The 19,717-nt window shown below is 45.6% G+C and overlaps 1 protein-coding gene across 4 annotated transcripts in view; it reads left to right on the top strand.

Moving 5' to 3' along the window:
* LOC111949383 (RNA-binding protein Nova-1-like) overlaps window positions 1-19,717 on the top strand; it is a 65,264-nt gene that overhangs the window by 4,265 nt on the left and 41,282 nt on the right. For all 4 annotated transcript variants that reach the window (XM_023966492.2, XM_023966493.2, XM_023966489.2 and 1 more), the window contains one exon: window positions 8,425-8,568. In XM_023966492.2, coding sequence (XP_023822260.1) covers window positions 8,425-8,568 — 144 coding nt within the window. The remainder of the gene's footprint in view (window positions 1-8,424; window positions 8,569-19,717) is intronic.

The following is a 19,717-nucleotide window of genomic DNA, read 5'->3' as shown; positions in this document are numbered from 1 at the left end:
CTTCTAATGCCCTTGCCAAATGATGTGAGGAGACTGAATAAGTCCGGGGAGGGTGGAGGGGGAACAGAGGGGGGGGGGCGAGGACAATGAGGACCCAGACGAGTAGTTATTCTCCAAACCCCCCCACCCCCCACCCCCATCTGGCAGATACCATACAGAGCACTGAGCCATCGGTCTATAGGACAGGGCCTTTGATATTAGCGATCGCATCGCTAGTGTTTTGTGTTGCTTTCCCCTCCGGAGCTGAGCTGACTTACCTTCCCCCGGATCTATCCATTGGTGCTGAGGAGAATGCGTCACACTTTCACAGAGTGAAAAAGCCCAAAAGATAGCAGAGCTGGTTTTTATAAAGGCTTTGCATAAACATTTGGAAATTGATTTGTCAATGATGGTGAAGGAGCACTATGAACAAAGGGCAAATATAAGCGTTGTCCCGGCCTATCGCCTGCCAATCTCATAGCCACCCAGTGTGTGTCAGCTCGGGCTGTTGTAGCCGAAACACTGCGTGTCCTCCCACTTCTCTGCGGCATGGCTGTTTTTCAACTGAGCGTTTCTAGGCAGCACGGCGCTCTCTTTCTCTCCATCCATGCTAATCATGGTTCTCCTTCAGCCCATCACGACTGCTCCCTCTTCTCCACCTACCCACCCACCTCATCAATCACCAGCTGCCATTCACTACCTACCCCCAGCAACCGCATGCAGCCGTGTCTGCCCATCGATCCCCATCCATAACCATGAACATGAAGGGGGCGCTGCTTCTTCTTATTCATCATCTGTTCATTTTTAAAAGCACTGCGTCAAATAAAAAATAAAAAATCCCATTGTATAGGGCGGGGTTTCGGTTGGGGCGGGTGATGCTCTCGAAATGGTGGCTTACAATTGGACACTGAAGTCGCCTGTCTCCTCCAGCCCGCTGCCGAGTGGAGGAGAGGTCTCACGATGAATATGGATGAGAGCGATGAAAAGAGCGATGCAGAGGGGAAGATCAAGCCCCCTCTCGAAACAGCCGTGCTTGACGAACAATGCATGGCGACTTTCACACACTCAAATACACTGGAGATGGAGTGCCGGTCAGCATGGGCATTAGCATAGTTCAGATAGCCGTGTCCGGAAAGGCTCAAATGTGGACACTAGAAGGGGGGACATTTTGAAAAGACTATACGCTGGTTAAACCCAACCGAAACACATTATGCATCTGGCTACATAAGGAACAGAGGACAGCCACCAAGAAGTTCATACAGATTCACTGGTGACCTTGAAAACACCCTGCGACAACAGAATGGCTACAGATGTGAAATAATTTTTATTTTGTCTTATTTATGTTCTAGGTTTCATGACTTAGAGTAGCCCCATATAGAACCAAGACAGGTGGTTGTCCACTAACTGGTGTGGAGATTTAACTTGAACAAAAGGAGTGGAGGGTGAGACTAAGCCCCGCTCCTCCACACAAACTCACCCAGCTTAAGTGAACTGCATTTTTATAACACCCCAATGCTTTAGCCTAGCCCAGAGGCCCACCCAGCCCCCGACACCAGATCCCCAGATTTGAACCGTCCAGGCTGATGGAGCCTATTCTGGGCTCCAGGACTCCTGGGAGCCCCTAGCAACAGATTGCTGTGTTTACCAACTAGTTTATTATGTCAGATGCCTATTCATTATTTATTGTAGCTACCCCTTACATACACACATAATGACACACACACACGCACACTCTTGAACAAATGACACTGATCCAATGCCAAGGATACTAGGAGTAAGACATGCGGGATGTATTCTGACCTAGCTGGCTCACTTTGTTGTTTTCCCAGTAGAACACATAGGGAGTGGTGAGTTGGAAGCAAAATGTTTTTTTATTTTACCTTTATTTAACTAGGCAGTTAAGAACAAATTCTTATTTACAATGACGGCCTACCCCGGCCAAACCCTAACCAGGATGACGCTGGACCAATTGTGCGCCGCACTATGGGACTCCCAATCACGGCCTGGTTGTGATACAGCCTGGAATCAAACCAGGGTCTGTAGTGATGCCTCTAGCACTGAGATGCAGTGCCTTAGACTGCTGCGCCACTCGGGAGCCCGAGTGCACGTACATGCATGCACACACAAACAGACATAAAAACACGCACACACAATAGGTGACTGATTTTCCTCCATTTAAAAGGGCACTTCAGGATTTTGGCAATGAGGCCCTTTATCTACTTCCCCAGAGTCAGACAAACTTGTGGATACCATGTTTATGTCTCTGTGTTCAGTAAGAAGGAAGTGAGAGATTCGCAAGCCAATGCTAACTAGCGTGCTAGCAGATACCCATAGACTTCCATTCATTGCACTGACGCTAGTTAGCAATTGCGCTAGCACTAGTTAGCAACTTTCTTAAACCTGCTCGCATAGACATAAAAATGGTATCCACAAGTTTATCTGACTCTGGGGAAGTAGATAAAGGGCCTCGTTGCAAAAATCCTGAAGTATATCTTCAAGTCTTATGCACTGACAAGTAAGAGGAAATGACTGTGTTCCTCCAGAAACTTGAACTGCTGGGATCTGTCCCTGTCTGTGTTGTGTAAGAGGAAAGAAAACAAGGAACTACAGGAACTACAATCCTGATGCCTAATATCTGCTCAGGGCAGATCACATCTCTGTCAGGTCCACGCTCATTTATATCAATCCATCCACAGTCCTCACTGGGACGTATCAGCTAAATATTTCAAACCAACAGTTCAGCCGAAAGCCTCTTCTCACCAAACGTACTAATTCAATCTAAGGATGTTCTGCCCTAGCCTTCCTTGGTGATTTTCTGACACCGTCGAGGAAATAAATCTGACCGGGTTAGGGCGAGTGGTTTTATGTTCCCTATCAGAGATCGATGTGGAATGCGTGCTGATTGTCTAGACAGGAGTAGCCGAGCAACTGTGCACGGTCATCATGCTTGATTAGTAAGGGCTGCATGCAGGATTATCATCTGAACGACTGGGACTCGCCATGATACAGTCAGATCTGTATAAAAAAATGATTAAAACAGAGACAATTGGAACATAATTGTCATGTATAAAAGTGACCCACTGTGTATGAAAGGTGTGTGTTTACTGTTTATGAGATGTTTACATGGATATACAGTATGTATGTATGTCCACCTGTCTGTCTGTGTATTTGTTGTATTTGTGTGTGTCTACTTGTGTTGTGTAGTGTGTATCAGGGTTCATGTGCAGCAGCAGAACCCGTTTGTGTTTGATACTACTTATCAATTCCCTTATTAATTGAGGCTGGTTAAAAGTAGACCTACCCCAATCAAAATGAGGTCAGTCTTGGCTTTATTTGGAATCTGGGTCAATGCAGAACACAGGCAGTTCTGCTGCTTCTTATACTCAGCGCAGGCAGGCTCACTGTCAGGCAGTGCTGTGCGGGAGAAAACAATGCTATAACTTGCTTTAAAACACAAAGGTCCGTCCCAGTTCAATGTATGATTTCATCGCTATGACCTTACTCCCAGTTAGAATGGAAAGTATCGTATTTCCTCCTTGTGTAAAGCACTCTCTCTCCATCGCCCTTGGGTGGGTTCAACAGACCAGGTCCCAGACGGTGCCAATGGTGCAATTTTATGATTTGGAGCATGTCGAGGAGAAAAGCAGTGCTTAGAAAACACTATTTCTAACAAACACAGACTCTCTGCACACACGCACGCACACACAAAACACAACAAGTGGGGGTGCATCGATTAATGAGATTATAGCAGGACCAGTGAGTTTTTCGATGAAAGATAATGAACTCTCTCAATTAGCTGATGATTCCCCCAGCCAGACCAAAACCTATTCTGTCTGCCTGCCTGCACCCCTCTCACCATCACCGTCACCAACACTCTATGAGGTACTCAGTGTTCTTGGTTAGAAATACGAGACACTCCTGAATACATGCTAGGAAGTCATCAATACACATGTAAGAGGTGTCGCTATTTTATTGCATCTCAAGTCAAAGTGTGAGGGTAGCCATCATTATAATCGGTGTCATAACTCATGACCCCCCACCCCCTTCTCCACATCTCGCACAGTGGATTGATTGCTGTTGCATTAGTATAGAACAGGTATTGTACCTTGTTCCATCAACAGTGCATGTGTGTCGTGAAGTGACACAAAACCATGCCCTCTTAATAATAATCCTATTTCTATCTGCCGCCTTGGGGGAGGCAACCTGGATTAATTGTGGTGGAATATTAGGAGAGGAGGAGAGGACCCAGGCGATTGGTTGAGACACTGGGATACATTTTCACCTTAACCCTCAAACTACCAACATTTTTTACATACGTGAATTACCACCTTGGGTCAGCTTAATTATTTTCAAAACATCATTAGACATGTAATGTTATCAGATAATTAAAAAAATATATAAACAGACTGTTATTTTAGCTACGATTTTAGCTATGGTTAATAAGCATATTCTGTCAAACGAAAATAAGACAAAAATCCCTTATACACATCCACATTAACACTAAAAAGCTGATTTACCATAATTTGATTGTAATATCATTCAGTTATGTAAATATTAATTGTGTCATATTTGTGGTAAAAATGTCTGTCATTGAAAGGGGCAGTACACCAAAATTTGAAATATGCTACATTTTTGTGACAGAAAGGAATTCACTCATTGATCCTGAGAGACATATGGCTTAGTTTGCTTTATTTACGTACCCCACAGCCAGCATTAGCATCACTGCTAGTGAAACAATGGGAGTGGAAGGGTCTATGGCAGGATGCTTAAAAAAGCATACCCAAATCCTTAAAGTCACTTCAAAACAAATGTTATAGCAACCAAAATACCATAACAAGTTGCACATATAGAGTATTGGAGGGTATTAAATTAATTCTGGTATTTATATAACATTTTCTGTAGAATAACTATTTTTCGGAGAGTACACACCAATACAACACTATATACAATACAGCACCGCCAGGCTACACCCGGCAGGTAGCCTGGCGGGTAGGAGCGTTGGGCCAGTAACCGAAAGGTTGCTGGATTGTATCCCCGAGCTGACATGGTAAAAATCTGTCGTTCTACCCCTGAGCAAGGCAGTTAACCCACTGTTCTTTGTGCGCCGAAGACGTGGATGTCGATTAAGGCAGCCCTCCGCACTGCTCTGATTCAGAGGGGCTGGGTTAAATGTGGAATACACATTCAGTTGAATACATTCAGTTGTACAACTGACTAGGTATCACCCTTTCCCTATATATACATTCAGAGGGGAGCTAACTGGTTTCTGCATTACAATTCTACCAAGCATTGATACCACTGACATACTTTTATGAGCCATTTTGACTGCGACTAAGCATATATCTAAGGTAATTTTGATTTTGTACACGGTCGTACCTAGTTATAACCAGTTATGAACATAGGCAAGTACATAAGGTGCTCCATATCCATATCTCAGGTTAAGATCACTTCAACAGGTCCCCCTCCACCTAAATAAAAAAAACACTTTGTCCATGACAGCCAACAGAGGCTCTTTATAACACACCCCTTCTTACATGTTAGGGGTCTTGGGGTCAATCTTCTCCAGGTGAACCAGGGTCTTGAGCTGCTCAGCTTAATATTATGTCTCTGGAGAAACCTGGATTCAAATAAATCGTTTTTTAGATTTTCCCTAGAACAGGGATCTCCAACCCTGTTCCTGGAGAGCTACCCTCCTGGAGGTTTTCATTCCAATACCAGTTGTAACTAACTCGATTCATCTTATCTACTAGCTCATAATTAGAATCAGGTGTGCTACATTTGTGTTGATGCGAAAACCTACAGGACGGTAACTCTCCAGGAACAGGGTTGGAGGGCCCTGCCCTAGAATAATGACTTTTCAGAGAATACACAGAGATTCAGAACATATCGGAGTTCTGTATTGCAGTTCTATCAAGTATTTAGACCATTGGCAGACTTGGTATACCAATGGCAGATTTTTATATTCACAAAAATAAGGTAGTTTTGGTTTTGTACACGGTCATACAATACGTGGTACAGAAAGTATTATTTTAGGTGAAAAAAATTAAGAATTGAATAAAACCACCTTTGGACTATGATCAAAAGTATGCCTATGGAGTCAGAATGTCCCCAGTCGGTAGTTTGAGGGTTAAAATCTACGTCAAGGAAGAGGCTATAGACCATAAAGTCTCAGTCAGGGAAGAGGCTATAGAGACCTTAAAGTCTCAGCCAGGGAAGAGGCTATAGACCTTAAAGTCTCAGTCAGGGAAGAGGCATAATAGACCTAAAGTCTCAGTCGAGGAAGAGGCTATAGACCTTAAAGTCTCAGTCAGGGAAGATGCTATAGACCTTAAAGTCTCAGTCGAGAAGAGGCTATAGACCTTAAAGTCTCAGTCGAGGAAGAGGCATAGAGACCTTAAAGTCTCAGTCAGGGAAGAGGCTATAGAGCCTAAAGTTCTCAGTCGAGGAAGAGGCTATAGACCTTAAAGGCTCAGTCAGGAAGAGGCTATAGACCTTAAAGCTCAGTCAGGGAAGAGGCTATAGACCTTAAAGTGTCACAGTCAGGGAAGAGGCTATAGACGCTTAAAGTCTAGTCGAGGAAGAGGCTATAGACCTTAAAGTCTCAGTCAGGGAAGGCTATAGACCTTAAAGTCTCAGTCGAGGAAGAGGCTATAGACCTTAAAGTCTCAGTCAGGAAGAGGCCATAGACCTTAAAGTCTCAGTCGAGGAAGAGGCTATAGACCTTAAAGTCTCAGTCAGGGAGAGGCTATAGACCTTAAAGTCTCAGTCAGGGAGGCTATAGAACCTTAAAGTCTCAGTCGAGGAAGAGGCTATAGACCTTAAAGTCTCAGTCAGGGAAGAGGCTATAGACCTTAAAGTCTCAGTCGAGAAGAGGCTATAGACCTTAAGTCTCAGTCGAGGAAGAGGCTATAGACCTTAAGTCTCAGTAGAGGAAGAGGCTATAGACCTTAAAGTCTCAGTCAGGGAAGAGGCTATAGACTTTAAAGTCTCAGTCAGGGAAGAGGCTATAGAAACCTTAAAGTCTCAGTCAGGGAGAGGCTATAGACCTTAAAGTCTTCAGTCAGGGAAGAGGCTAGAGACCTTAAAGTCTCAGTCAGGGAAGAGGCTATAGACCTTAAAGTCTCAGTCAGGGAAGAGGCTATAGACCTTAAAGTCTCAGTCAGAGAAGAGGCTATAGACCTTAAAGTCTCAGTCAGGGAAGAGGCTACAGCTGGTTGGTGGCTTAAGGCTTCCACATGCTTCAGTTCAGCTGGCGCCTAGGTATGCAAGTGTGCTCGACCGCTTGAAAAGACCTTTGCTTGAAAAACTAGAGATGCTTCTTGAGATGCCGTAGCCAGTAAAACACTTCCTCAAAATAGTCAGAATTCAAGAAATCTGTCATTAATTTGGACATTTTTGCCAAGGAGATCTTAGTTGCGCAATTTTACATCTAACTAGAATGTTTGGTGCAGTATTTCTCAAGTGAAAAAATGTGCTTGAAAACGAGTCTATCGTTGAATGGCAACAAACCCTTCATTGAAGAATCCCTATTGTTGACCAATCACCGACCAAGGGGCATAGACTTCGGCTTTTGAACTTCGGCTTGCCTCGAGAAAGAATGTTGTGTGAACGAACAGCAAAAAAAAAAAAAATGCCAAAATGAACAAAAATGTCACAATGTTGTTATAATATATGTAGGAACTGTTCTGAACTGTTCTGGATGGGAAGCATGTGGACGCTTCAGCAGGTAGCTATCGCCCTACAAAACAAAGGTACTTTTGTTCCGGGGGGGGGGGGCTTTGTTTCCTCTCTGCTGCTAAACCCCCATCTGCCCGCTTTGAAGCAACGCCTTCATGTCTTCAAGCTTTTGATGTTTCAGTTGTGTTCCTACTACAGTAGCCTGTGTGCCTTCATGTTTTGTCCTATATCCAAGAAGGGTGGGCGGAAGAACAGGAGCTGAGAGCAATGTCAAAGTTTTCTCTGTTATGTATACACTAGTTTTGAAACTGGCCAAAGTGTAAGGAACATTTATGGAAACCAGACTGTAGCAGTAGATGGTGTATATATGGGAATATGGTTATGCAATGTGTGACTGTGTTTCCAAAAGCATTACATCTATTCGATTAGATTTAACAAATCCCATAGCCCTTTATTAATAACGGTCTGCCAAGAGGATGACGAAGAGTAGGTTCTTCTGTGAAAATTAGATTAAAACAATTCGCGAAATGATTTACAGCTGTAAATGCCTAGAAAGAGGATAGTTGTTATGGAATGATAATCTAATCATTCCCTTAGATGATTTTCTGTGGAGTTTAAGGATGCCTGAAAGATTAATGGATAGGTTGAGGGGGAGAAAGAGGGTGCAAAACAGAGATGGATGATAGTGGCCGTGCGATTTTAGTACAGGTAGATTGATCACCTGAGTGTATTACATTCTGACTTTCTTTTTCCGTTTCCTGCCTGCAGAGGAAGGTGAGTACTTCCTGAAGGTGCTGATCCCCAGCTATGCGGCCGGCTCCATCATCGGCAAGGGAGGACAGACCATCGTCCAGCTACAGAAAGAGACCGGKGCCACCATCAAGCTGTCCAAATCCAAAGACTTCTACCCTGGTGAGTGCTCGTTGACCACTGCTGTATTTCAATCAAAGACGCTGTATTTTAGAGATCTTTCAATATAAATGACCTTATTTCAGGAGTCTCCTATATGTATTTATTTATTCACCTCTGCCCCTCAAAGAGGCTTCCCCTTTCCCAGACGTGTTGTATCTGGAACCTGATTCCACTGGGTAACAGACATGGCCTCTGTCAGTGCTCATGCAGCCGTGGATCACATAGGGACATGCGAGTGAACACAGAGTCAAGTTCACCACAGATACAGGATTAAAGGGTTAGTTAAAGGTGAAATTGTATTTGCCTAAACTCTTAATTCCCTCATGACATGGCGTTTTTGCACAGCTAGACACATGAGATGCACCTCAGCTGTGTGCCCAGCCTGTCAGTGAAGCAGCTTGTGTGCTCGATGAGAATTTGCTCTGAACAACACAGGCAGGAAGGGATACATTGAAATTATGAGACGAAACAATCACTGTACATGTTATATCTCTATTGCACTCAATGGGATTATTGTCTGCACATGTGAAATGGGAGAAGGTGCAATCAGTTTCAGATGTTGGGCTCCTTGTTAGAAGAGCATTGTAATTCCCTGTATATCCTTCTACTGCTAGCCCTGTCAACAGAACAGGCCATCTCTGTTGTATCTCCTCTCCCTGGGACTGAAGACCCCATACTCCAGCCAGCTAGAGCAGATGCAAGGTGCGAGAGCCCCATCACCCTCGACCCTCCCAAACATCCCAAACCCTCCTCCCTTATTGGAATTGGCAGTAACTAGCGATCTTATGTTGAGAACGGCCTCGTTGAGATAGAGAGTGAAAAGGACCACAGAAAGAGGGAGGAAGAGAGTGAAAGGGGGCTAAAGAAAGAGATGGCTGTAAGGGCCCCTTTCTGTCGTCTTGGTGGAGTGCAGGGGGGGGTCCTTCCTCTGCACTGAAGGAGGCATCTGTATGCAAATGAGCACCGGGCGGCTCTTCCTGGGTGACAAATCAAAAGGTCCACCTGCTGCGATGTCCCGTCTCGGAGGGGGGCACGGAGGGAGGCGCTGGGCATAGTGGGTGCCGTGGGGAATGATGGGGGGAAAAGTAGAGTCAAGCCAGAAGGAATGGCTGTGTAGTGCTTGAGACTCTGTCCCACCGCACAAGACGCGCTCCCTCAATTCACCCTGGGATAGTGCCTCACCAGCATTTCATTCCCAACCAATTAGTCGGCCACAGCAGTATTGGGCCGAGACAGGCAACATTCATTATTATAGAAGCCAAGATTTATTAGATACAGCCCCTTCCAAATATAGGCCGCTGCAATGTTTACTGGAAAGTAGCGGCCATATATTACTGCGACCTTGCGTCGACAGAGTGGAGGCGCGCTGCTCCATTTTACAAGGGCTGAAAAAACGTAAATTAGAAAAAAGATCTCTATGACAGCGTCTTTGCTCATACCTGCAGGTGTCTGGGCCTATAGGGAGAGAAGGTTAAGGATGCTGCAGCCACTCAGGTCATCCATTACTCTTTCTTTGGGGATCACAAGTGGAATAAAGATATTAAGACATTAGCCTTCGCACCCGGAGCGCAATTGGAACTGATCAAATCAAATGTTATTTGTCACATGCGCCGAATACAACAGGTGTTGACCTTTACCGTGAAATGCTTACTTACAAGCCCTTAACCAACAATGCAGTTCAAGAAATAGAGTTAAGAAAATATTTACTAAATAAACAAGTCACATTTTTTTTTTAAAGTAATACAATCGAATAACAATAACGAGGCTATATACAGGGATGAGGCTATATACAGTGGGTGCCGGTACCGAGTCAATGTGCGGGGGTACAGGTTAGTCAGGCTTTTCCCACTCATGCTGTATGTGATATTGACGTTTGAGAAATGCTGGAAACTGATTAAGAAAGTCAATGTCAATATTTCTCATTTAATGCCTTCAGATAGGCTCCTGAGTGGCACAGCGGTATAAGGCAATGCATCTCAGTGCTTGAGGCGTCACTACAAACACCCTGGTTCGATTCCAGGCTGTATCACAACTGGCCGTGATTGTGAGTCCCATAGGGTGGCGCACAATTGGCTCAGCATTGTCTGGGTTTGGCCGTCATTGTAAATAAGAATTTGTTCTTAAAACTGACTTGCCTAGTTAAATAAAGGTAAAATAAAAAATAAAAAACTATTAAATGGCAAAGTGCCCCAAGGCGCTATATGCTTGTTCACTTTCATATGTTAGCTGCCGACTAAGGAATACAAGAAGATAGCTAGGTGTTTTCCAGTCCAATTATCATCCAGGTGATGAGCTTACTTGTTCTGGGTCACCTCTCCAGTTTTTGGAAGCTGTCTACTGTCTCCAGAGACTGTAAGTAGGTCAAGAGAACGGTGGTGGCGTCTCTTCCCCCCTTTAATATGAGGACAATTTTGCTTCAAATTTTGGAGATACAAATGCTTATTAACACATGGTTCATAAAGACCACAGCCTTAACATGTCTTTGACCCATGAACCCACCTACAGGTTACCACCTACAAATTGTTTGCCCCTGTGACACCCCATCCCTTAGGATGCCCTTAGGGCACCCACCACAGGGACAGTTTAATGGGGTTCAAAGGTGATGGTGGAAGAATAAAGAACTCTCCTTTTAAGTGAGAGACAGTCCCCCCCGTCTTATCGTTTGTTCCTAAACGTGGACTCCCTCCACGTTTAGTTTGTCCCGACCAACCGCTCACTGATCTTCCCCTGGCCCTCCATATCGCTGGAGCGTGGCACCATATTGAAGCTTTGTCTTAATCCTCTGCCATGATTGCAGTTTTCAGGATTTAATACCTAGCCAAACCCTCCAGCCCCCCCACCAAAGCATTATCAACATCACTGATTTCTCCCTTCCAAGCCGCTTAGGCTCTAAGCTTTTTGACTGAAGGATGAAAACCCGCAATATTGCATATCCAACACGTTTGGGTGAAATGAGTTTTGTGTTTGTTTTAATTTACGGTCTATTTTCTAGGTGAATCTTTATTACCGTCTGTGGTTTAATTCAGTTATTCAGTTAATTCAGTATGTAATCTAAATACAATTATTGATGTTGATTCTGACTGAATGTCAGAAATATTGGGATGAATGCATAGTTTGATGTGCCATGCCGCTTAACCGAGAGCTTCACTGTTGATATGAAGTTATGTTGTCATTCTCTAGATTGCCCTCTCTCTTTTCACTTCTGGTCAGCCATGTTCCAGGCTGTTTTATTCTAGGAAGTGATGCTGTTCAGGGGAGTAGTTAGATATGGGAAGGGGCATTTTAAGGCTAGTGGTGGAAGGATACCACTATTTTGACTGTATTTTATTGTTAAACTCGGTGAACTCACACCTAGAGACAGGCCAGTTTCATTGGGTTGAGATAGTTTTGCCTTGAACTGTTAATGATTTCTGTCATTGATTACCTTTAGAAAACATAGAAAATTCTCCCATATCCACCACTGCCAACTTTATGCCATTGGCATACATGTACAGCTCACAAGAGGTTGGTGGCACCTTAGTTGGGGAGGACGGGCTCGTGGTAATGGCTGGAGCGGAATAGGTGGAATGGTATCAAATACATGGTTTGATGCCGTTCCATTTGCGCCGTTCCAGCCATTATTATGAGCCGTTCTCCCCTCCGCAGCCTTCACTGGTGCAGCTTTAAAAGCAACAATTCTCATTTTAATAGCAATACACTTTAATAGCAATACACACATCTTCATTTTAATACAATATAATGAACTCCACAGCACTTGGCTGATGTTGAGTCAATGCTACCTAGTTGTATTCAGTGCATGTGTGCATGTCAGCCTAGAATGTGGAGGGTCTTTGTTGAGCAGCAGTAGTGACAGTGGCGCCAGTAGTAACAGCAGCAGTCGCAGTAGTCCCAGTGAGGGATCACAGGCTGGTGACAGGGTGTCCAGCGTCACCGTGGGTGCAGAGGAGGTCCCCTTAATCCCACTGGCTTTGTTTTGTTTTCCATCATGTGTGACGTCACCGTGAACGCCAACAAACGGCCCACTGGCTGAATAATTCCTCGGTGCCAGTCAGTGCCTAAGCGATCACTGCACGGTCTACCATGCCACCATGGGGCTGTCACGTCACAGGCGGGCAGCACACACAGGAGCACAGGGAGGATTATAATGAGGAGGATTAAACTACTACTTATCAGCCTCATCATCCACATTATCTTCACTGGGTTATTGTTTTGATTTTAATGGTTTTCTGGCATTATCAAGGTGGCCTTGCTTGACTGTATATGACAGCTATGTTTGTGATGTAGTCAGTTTGGCGAGATAGACTGCTGGACATTCTGTACGCTTCCAGGTCCACTCCATCACCCAGCAGCCTTGTGTAACTAACCCAGAGGCTTCACTCACCTCTGCCACTGCCTGCATCAGGCCACATCAATCACCCTGCCCAGCCAAGAAAGGCATGGCTAATCAATCTAAGAGCCACATCCATAGCGGAGTGCAGGACATTGTAGCTACCTGCAGACGTATATACCCAGATGCATTCCTCTCCTCTTCCCTCCGACCCTTTGCAGCTATCCCATTTTGCATCTCTCTCACTCACTCTCTCTCTCCCTGCTGTCTTCAGTCTCTGAGGTGGTGTACCTTCGTCGGTTCCATGTGCTCCAGCTTTTTAATCAGATATAATAAAAGAGCTCACTGGGACCGGCCTCCATCAATATATCCCACAGATCAATTGTGCCGGGAGTGGGAGCATCCTGCCAGCCTGCTGCCTGCATGGTGAAATATGATTGTCATCAACCCCCTACACTCTCACTATCAAACAACCCCCGATAATCCATTCCCTGCATAACCTCCATTGATCTAACAGGCCTAAGTCTGTGTTTACTTCTGGAAATGAGAACTGTGGCTAAGTGTGCAGGGAAAGGTTAAGGGAAGAGAGGCAGTAATCTGTTTCCGCCCGCTGAGTTTTATCACACGGTTACTCATATCCCCCCCAGACTCCCCCTGCGGCACCACAGCCAGTCAGTCTGATAACTCACACCATAGAGTCAAAAAATAGCAATGTTTTCTTAAAAATGCTTGAATAAAAACCAAACGGGTGCATCATCTCCAGCTGAAATTGTATGTCATGAAACATGGTTAAAAAAAAGTCCTGCAACAATATTCTCTCCAGTAAAAGAATGCAGGGGACAGTGAATCCAGTCATTATCTTACTTTCTTTTAAGAATCTTTGAACAGGTTCCTCTTCTGTGTCTAAATTGGGGATATCTGACCCAGTGAATCTCACGCCACAGGACACCTGCCAATCACAACATCATCAGACCTGGCAACCAATCAGAATACACCTCTGTGGTTGCTGGCACAGCAGACAGGCCAGAGCTGTCCTGTGATTGGCTGTAGCCGGGCTGGCTGACAGAGAAGGACGGGGGCTTTTGTTACAGGCTGATTATGTACGAAGGGAGTCGAAAATAGCCCACCTCAATCCTTCCTTTGTGCTGGCATGACAAAGCTCTGCCCCAGCTGTGCTGTCTCCTCTCTGGGACTATGCAACAACTGCTACTGCCTGACCTAAAGAGGCCCAGACCTACATAGAACTAATCAACGCTAGAGCCTGTTTGTTAGAGGGGGTTGATGCAGGCATATTCATTTCTATGGTTGAAGGCACAAGTAAAGAAATTATGGCTACGGGTCTTTTGTTTCTGAGAGAGTAGCTGTATGAATGGATGAGGTTTCTGAGAGAGTAGCTGTGCGGATGGATGAGGTTTCTGAGAGAGTAGCTGTATGAATGGATGAGGTTTCTGAGAGAGTAGCTGTGTGGATGGATGAGGTTTCTGAGAGAGTAGCTGTGCGGGTGGATGAGGTTTCTGAGAGAGTAGCTGTGTGGATGGATGAGGTTTTGAGAGAGTAGCTGTGTGAATGGATGAGGTTTCTGAGAGAGTAGCTTGTGTGAAATGGATGAGGTTTCTGAGGAGAGTAGCTGTGTGGATGGATGAGGTTTTCTGAGAGAGTAGCTGTGTGGAATGGATGAGGCTATTCTGAGAGAGTAGCTGTGTGGATGGATGAGGTTTCTGAGAGAGTAGCTGTGTGGATGGATGAGGTTTCTGAGAGAGTAGCTGTGCGGATGGATGAGGTTTCTGAGAGAGTAGCTGTGCGGGTGGCTGAGGTTTCTGAGAGAGTAGCTGTGCGGATGGCTGAGGTTTCTGAGAGAGTAGCTGTATGAATGGATGAGGTGAAAGTGGAAGGAGAGAGTTGTGCGTTAATTACAGGTGGGAATGTGTATGTGACAGATTGGGGGAGCAGAGAGAATGGGAGGGAAAAACAGAATGGGAGAGTGATGAAGGAAAGCAATATCCAGTGGTTTGAATGGTCAATGATGGCCCCAAACTGTCAGCGACAATAGAGAGTGGTGGGCCACTCTTAATGACAATAGAGTCTTTGCCATTGTGACCGCTCAGCCCCTCAAGGGTGGGGGAAGCGAGTTGGTCTCCCATCTGCCTCAAGAGGTTCATGTCACACTGTGTGTGGTGTGTGTGCAGGCACTGGCCTATAGTTTGATCAGTTTTAGCATGTTATGCATTTGTTTGGTTGCTAGCTTGACCACATGTGTGGGTGTGTTGTATAAGTTTGACAGCTACAGTAATTCTACCAGTGGAGGCTGGTGGGAGGAGCTATAGGAGGATGGGCTCGTTGTAATGGCTGAAATGGAATAAATGGAGCGGGTATGAAACAGATCAAAACGTATGAAAACCACGTTGGACTCCGTTCCATTGATTCCATTCCAGCCATAACAAAGAGCCTGGCCTCCTATAGCTCCTCCCACCAGCCTCCACTGAAATATGCTGTCTAAGGAGATACAAACCCAGGCTTTCTAGCTCATTGTACTATCTTAGCAGTTAATGAAATAATGCAACTCCCTCTCCATGTCTTGTCAATGCCATGAGTATGATTTGATATAATCACAATATATCTTGTTGTTGTGTACCACCCTGCTGAAGCCAGCAGAATATAGTTGATGGCTATCAGACAACTGCCTGACTCTCTCTTCACATCTTGTCATCAGCTGCATATTTTCTGCGAGCTCATCACAAAAATGCGCGGTCTTTATTCAGGCTTGCTTGGCTAAGCAACAAGGCTTGCCTCTTCAGACAAAAAGAGGGGGGAAAAACGTTACTGTGGAACACGCCATGAGTGACAGTGTAGGAGACAACAGACGTTCTGGCTTCAACAACAGAGTCGAGTTAGAGAGTGGAGAAAAGAGTTGACATGTTCTCTCCTGAAACATGTTGTCACAAAGCACAGCCCCACCCACTGAGACGTCTGAATCCCCACCACAATTGACTTGCTTTGTGATCTGAATTGAGCGGATGGGATGATATTGGAAGAATTGTGATATATTAGAGAGCTGAGAGAGAGGGAGACAGAGAGCGACTGAATGTGTTCGATCACAGGAGGTTGGTGGTGCCTTCATTTGGGAGGACGGGCTTGTGGTAATGGCTGGTGTGGAATTAGTGGAATGGTATCAAATACATCAAACACATGGTTTCATGTGTTTGATGCCATTCCATATGCTCCGTTCCAACCATTATTATGAGCCGTCCTCCCCTCAGCAGCCTCCACTGGTGCGCATGCATGCTTGGGTGTGTATACGTGTGTACGGTGTTCTCGAGGTACAAAGCAGGAGACAACACGCCCCTCGTACTCCACCCCAACTCCCAAAACAAAGCGGGTTTTGTGGGACTGCGCTGCACACCCGGTTGCCTTGGTGATCGGAATGAAAGTGACAGCTCCCCAAGCAACAGAGCCCTCTCCCCTCCCCCCCCTCCCTCCTCTTCCCTCCCCACCCCAGCAGGTGTAGCAGGAAAAGGAAGATGTCTGTCACTTCTGGCCTTGTGTCTCTGCTGGAGGAGAGGAGAGTGAAGTGGGACTGCGGCTGCGCAGCTCATCGGCAGCTCTCCGTTGTTCGACTCACATCGAGGGCACACAGATTCAGGGAACCAATGGGTGGCGAACAGCGCTGCAGTCGTTTCTGTGGATGGAAAGTAAAAACACAACACCTTTTATTCAACTACTTCCTTGAGAACAGAACTGTATTGTTTAGATGCCTTTTTGGATTGGACAACATTGGGCCCCGTGCACACAGTCTCCTGTGATTGCACACTCACAACAATGACACTTAGCGTTTATGGTTGCCATGGAGATATCCCTCGTTGCAGAATGAGGTTAGAAGCAAAGGTCTAAATCTCCTAATGTCCTTGCCGCGGGTGGAGACTGTCTGAAGAACTTGATCAACTTCCGGCGCCGATAGAGATGGCAGCCTCGCTTCGCGTTCCTTGGAAAATATGCAGTATTTTGTTTTTTTACGTGTTATTTCTTACATCGGTACCCCGGGTAATCTTAGGTTTCATTACATACAGTCGGGAGGAACTACTGAATATACGATTAACGTCAACTCACCATCGTTCCTACCAGGAATATGACTTTCCCGAAACGGATCCAGTGTTTTGCCTTCCACACAATACAATGGATCTGATCCCAGCCGGCGACCCTGGGCGACGCCGAAAAAGGGGAAAACGTGGCGGTCTCGTGGTCAGGCTTCGGAGACGGGCCAGAGAAAGAGAATGAATCCAGTCATTATCTTACTTCTTTTAAGGAATCTTTGAACAGCGTTCCTCTGCTGTGCTAAATTGGGGATATCTGACCCAAGTGAATCTCACGCCAACAGAGACACCTGCCATTTTATCACAAACATCACCAGACCTGGCAACCAACAGAATACACCTCTGTGGTTGCTGGCACAGCAGACAGGCCAGAGCTGGTTCCTTGTGATTGGCTGTAGCCGGCTGGCTGACAGAGAAGGAACGGGGCTTTGTTACAGGCTGAATGTAACGAAGGGAGTCGAAATAGCCCACCTCAATCCTTCCTTTGTGCTGGTCATGACAAAGCTTCTGCCCCAGCTGTGCTGTCTCCTCTTGGACTATGCAACAACTGCTACTGCCTGACCTAAAGAGGCCCGACCTACATAGAACTAATCAACGCTAGAGCCTGTTTGTAGAGGGGGTGATGCAGGCAATTCATTGCTATGGTTGAAGGCCACACAAAGTAAAGAAATATAGGCTACGGGTCTTTTGGTTTCTGAAAGAGAGTAGCCTGTATGAAATGGATGAGGTTTCTGAGAAGAGTAGCTTGTGCGGAATGGATGAGGTTTTCTGAGAAGAGTAGCCTGTATGAATGGATGAGCTTTCGAAGAGAAGTAGCTGTGGTGGATGGATCAGGTTTCGTGAGAGAGTAGCTGTGCGGGTGGAATGAGGTTTCTGAGAGAGTAAGCTGTATGAATGGATGAGTTTCTGAGAGAGTAGCTGTTGTCGGATGATATGAGGTTTCCTGAGAGAGGACTGTGTGGATGGATGAGGTTTTCTGAGAGAGTAGCTGTGGCGGATGGATGAGGTTTCTGAAGAGTAGCTGTGCGAAATGGATGAAAGGTTGCTGAGAGATAGCTGTGTGGAATGGATGAGGTTTCTGAGAGAGTAGCTGTGTGAAAGGAATGAGGTTTCTGAGAGAGTAGCTGTGTGAATGGAGAGGTTTCTTGAGAGAGTAGCTGTGATGGGATAGGATTGAGGTTTCTGAGAGAGTAGCTGTGTGGATGGAAATTGAGGGGTTTCTGAGAAGAGTAGCTGTGGCGATGGATGAGGTTTCTGAGAGAGTAGCTTGTGTGGATGGATGAGTTCTGGAGGAGTAGCTTGTGTGGATGATGAGGTTTCTGGAAGAGAGTAGCTGTGTGGATGGATGAGGGTTTCTGAGAGAGTAGCTGTTGTGGATGGATGAGGTTTCTGAGAGAGTAGCTTGCGATGGATGAGGTTTCTGAGAGAAGTAGCTGTGCGGGTGGGCTGAGTTCTGAGAGAGTAGCTGTGCGGATGGCTGAGGTTTCTGAGAGAGTAGCTGTATGAATGGATGAGGTGAAAGTGGAGAGAGAGTTGTGCGTTAATTACAGGTGGGAATGTGTATGTGACAGATTGGGGGAGCAGAGAGAATGGGAGGAAAAACAGAAATGGGAGAGTGATGAAGGAAAAGCAATATCCAGTGGTTGAATGGTCAATGATGGCCCCAAACTGTCAGCGACAATAGAGAGTGTGGGCCACTCTTAATGAACAATAGAGTCTTTGCCATTGTAGACCGCTCAGCCCCTCAAGGGTGGGGGAAGCGAGTTGTCTCCCATCTGCCTCAAGAGGTTCATGTCACACTGTGTGTGGTTGTGTGTGCAGGCACTGGCCTATAGTTTGACAGTTTTAGCAATGTTATGCATTTGTTGGTTGCCTAGCTTGACCACATGTGTGGGTGTGTGTGTATAAGTTTGACAGCTACAGTAATTCTACCAGTGGAGGCTGGTGGGAGGAGCTATAGAGGATGGGCTCGTGTAATGGCTGAAATGGAATAAATGGAGCGGGTATGAAACAGATCAAAACGTATGAAAACCACCGTTGGACTCCGTTCCATTGATTCCATTCCAGCCATAAACAAAGAGCCTGGCCTCCTATAGCTCCTCCCACCAGCTCCACTGAAATATCTGTCTAAGGAGATAAAACCCAGGCTTTCTAGCTCATTGTACTATCTTAGCAGTTAATGAAATAATGCAACTCCCTCTCCCATGTCTTGTCAATGCCATGAGTAATATTGATATAATCACAATAATATCTTGTTGTTGTGTACCACCCTGCTAAGCCAGCAGAATATAGTTGATGGCTATCAGACAACTGCCTGACTCTCTCTTCACCATCTTGTCATCAGCTGCATATTTTCTGCGAGCTCTCACAAAAATGCGCGTCTTTATTCAGGCTTGCTTGGCTAAGCAACAAGGCTTGCCTCTTCAGACAAAAAAAGGGGGAAAAACGTTACTGTGGAACACGCCCATGAGTGACAGTGTAGGAGACAACAGACGTTCTGCTTCAAACACAGAGTCGAGGTTAGAGAGTGGAGAAAAGAGTTGACATGTTTCTCTCCTGAAACATGTTGTCAACAAAGCACAGCCCCACCCACTGAGACGTCTGAATCACCACCACAATTGACTTGTTTTGTGATCTGAAATGAACTGCATTGTGAGGAGTTAGAGAGCAGAGAGAGCGAGAGAGAGAAGAGAGAGAGAGAGAGAAGAGAGAGACGGACGAGAAGAGAAGAGAG

The sequence above is a fragment of the Salvelinus sp. IW2-2015 genome, linkage group LG22 (genome assembly GCF_002910315.2).
Source record: "Salvelinus sp. IW2-2015 linkage group LG22, ASM291031v2, whole genome shotgun sequence".
Classification (NCBI taxonomy): Eukaryota; Metazoa; Chordata; class Actinopteri; order Salmoniformes; family Salmonidae; genus Salvelinus; species Salvelinus sp. IW2-2015.
The sequence above is the reverse complement of the archived record's forward strand: the minus strand, read 5'-3'. Positions and strand labels throughout refer to the sequence as shown.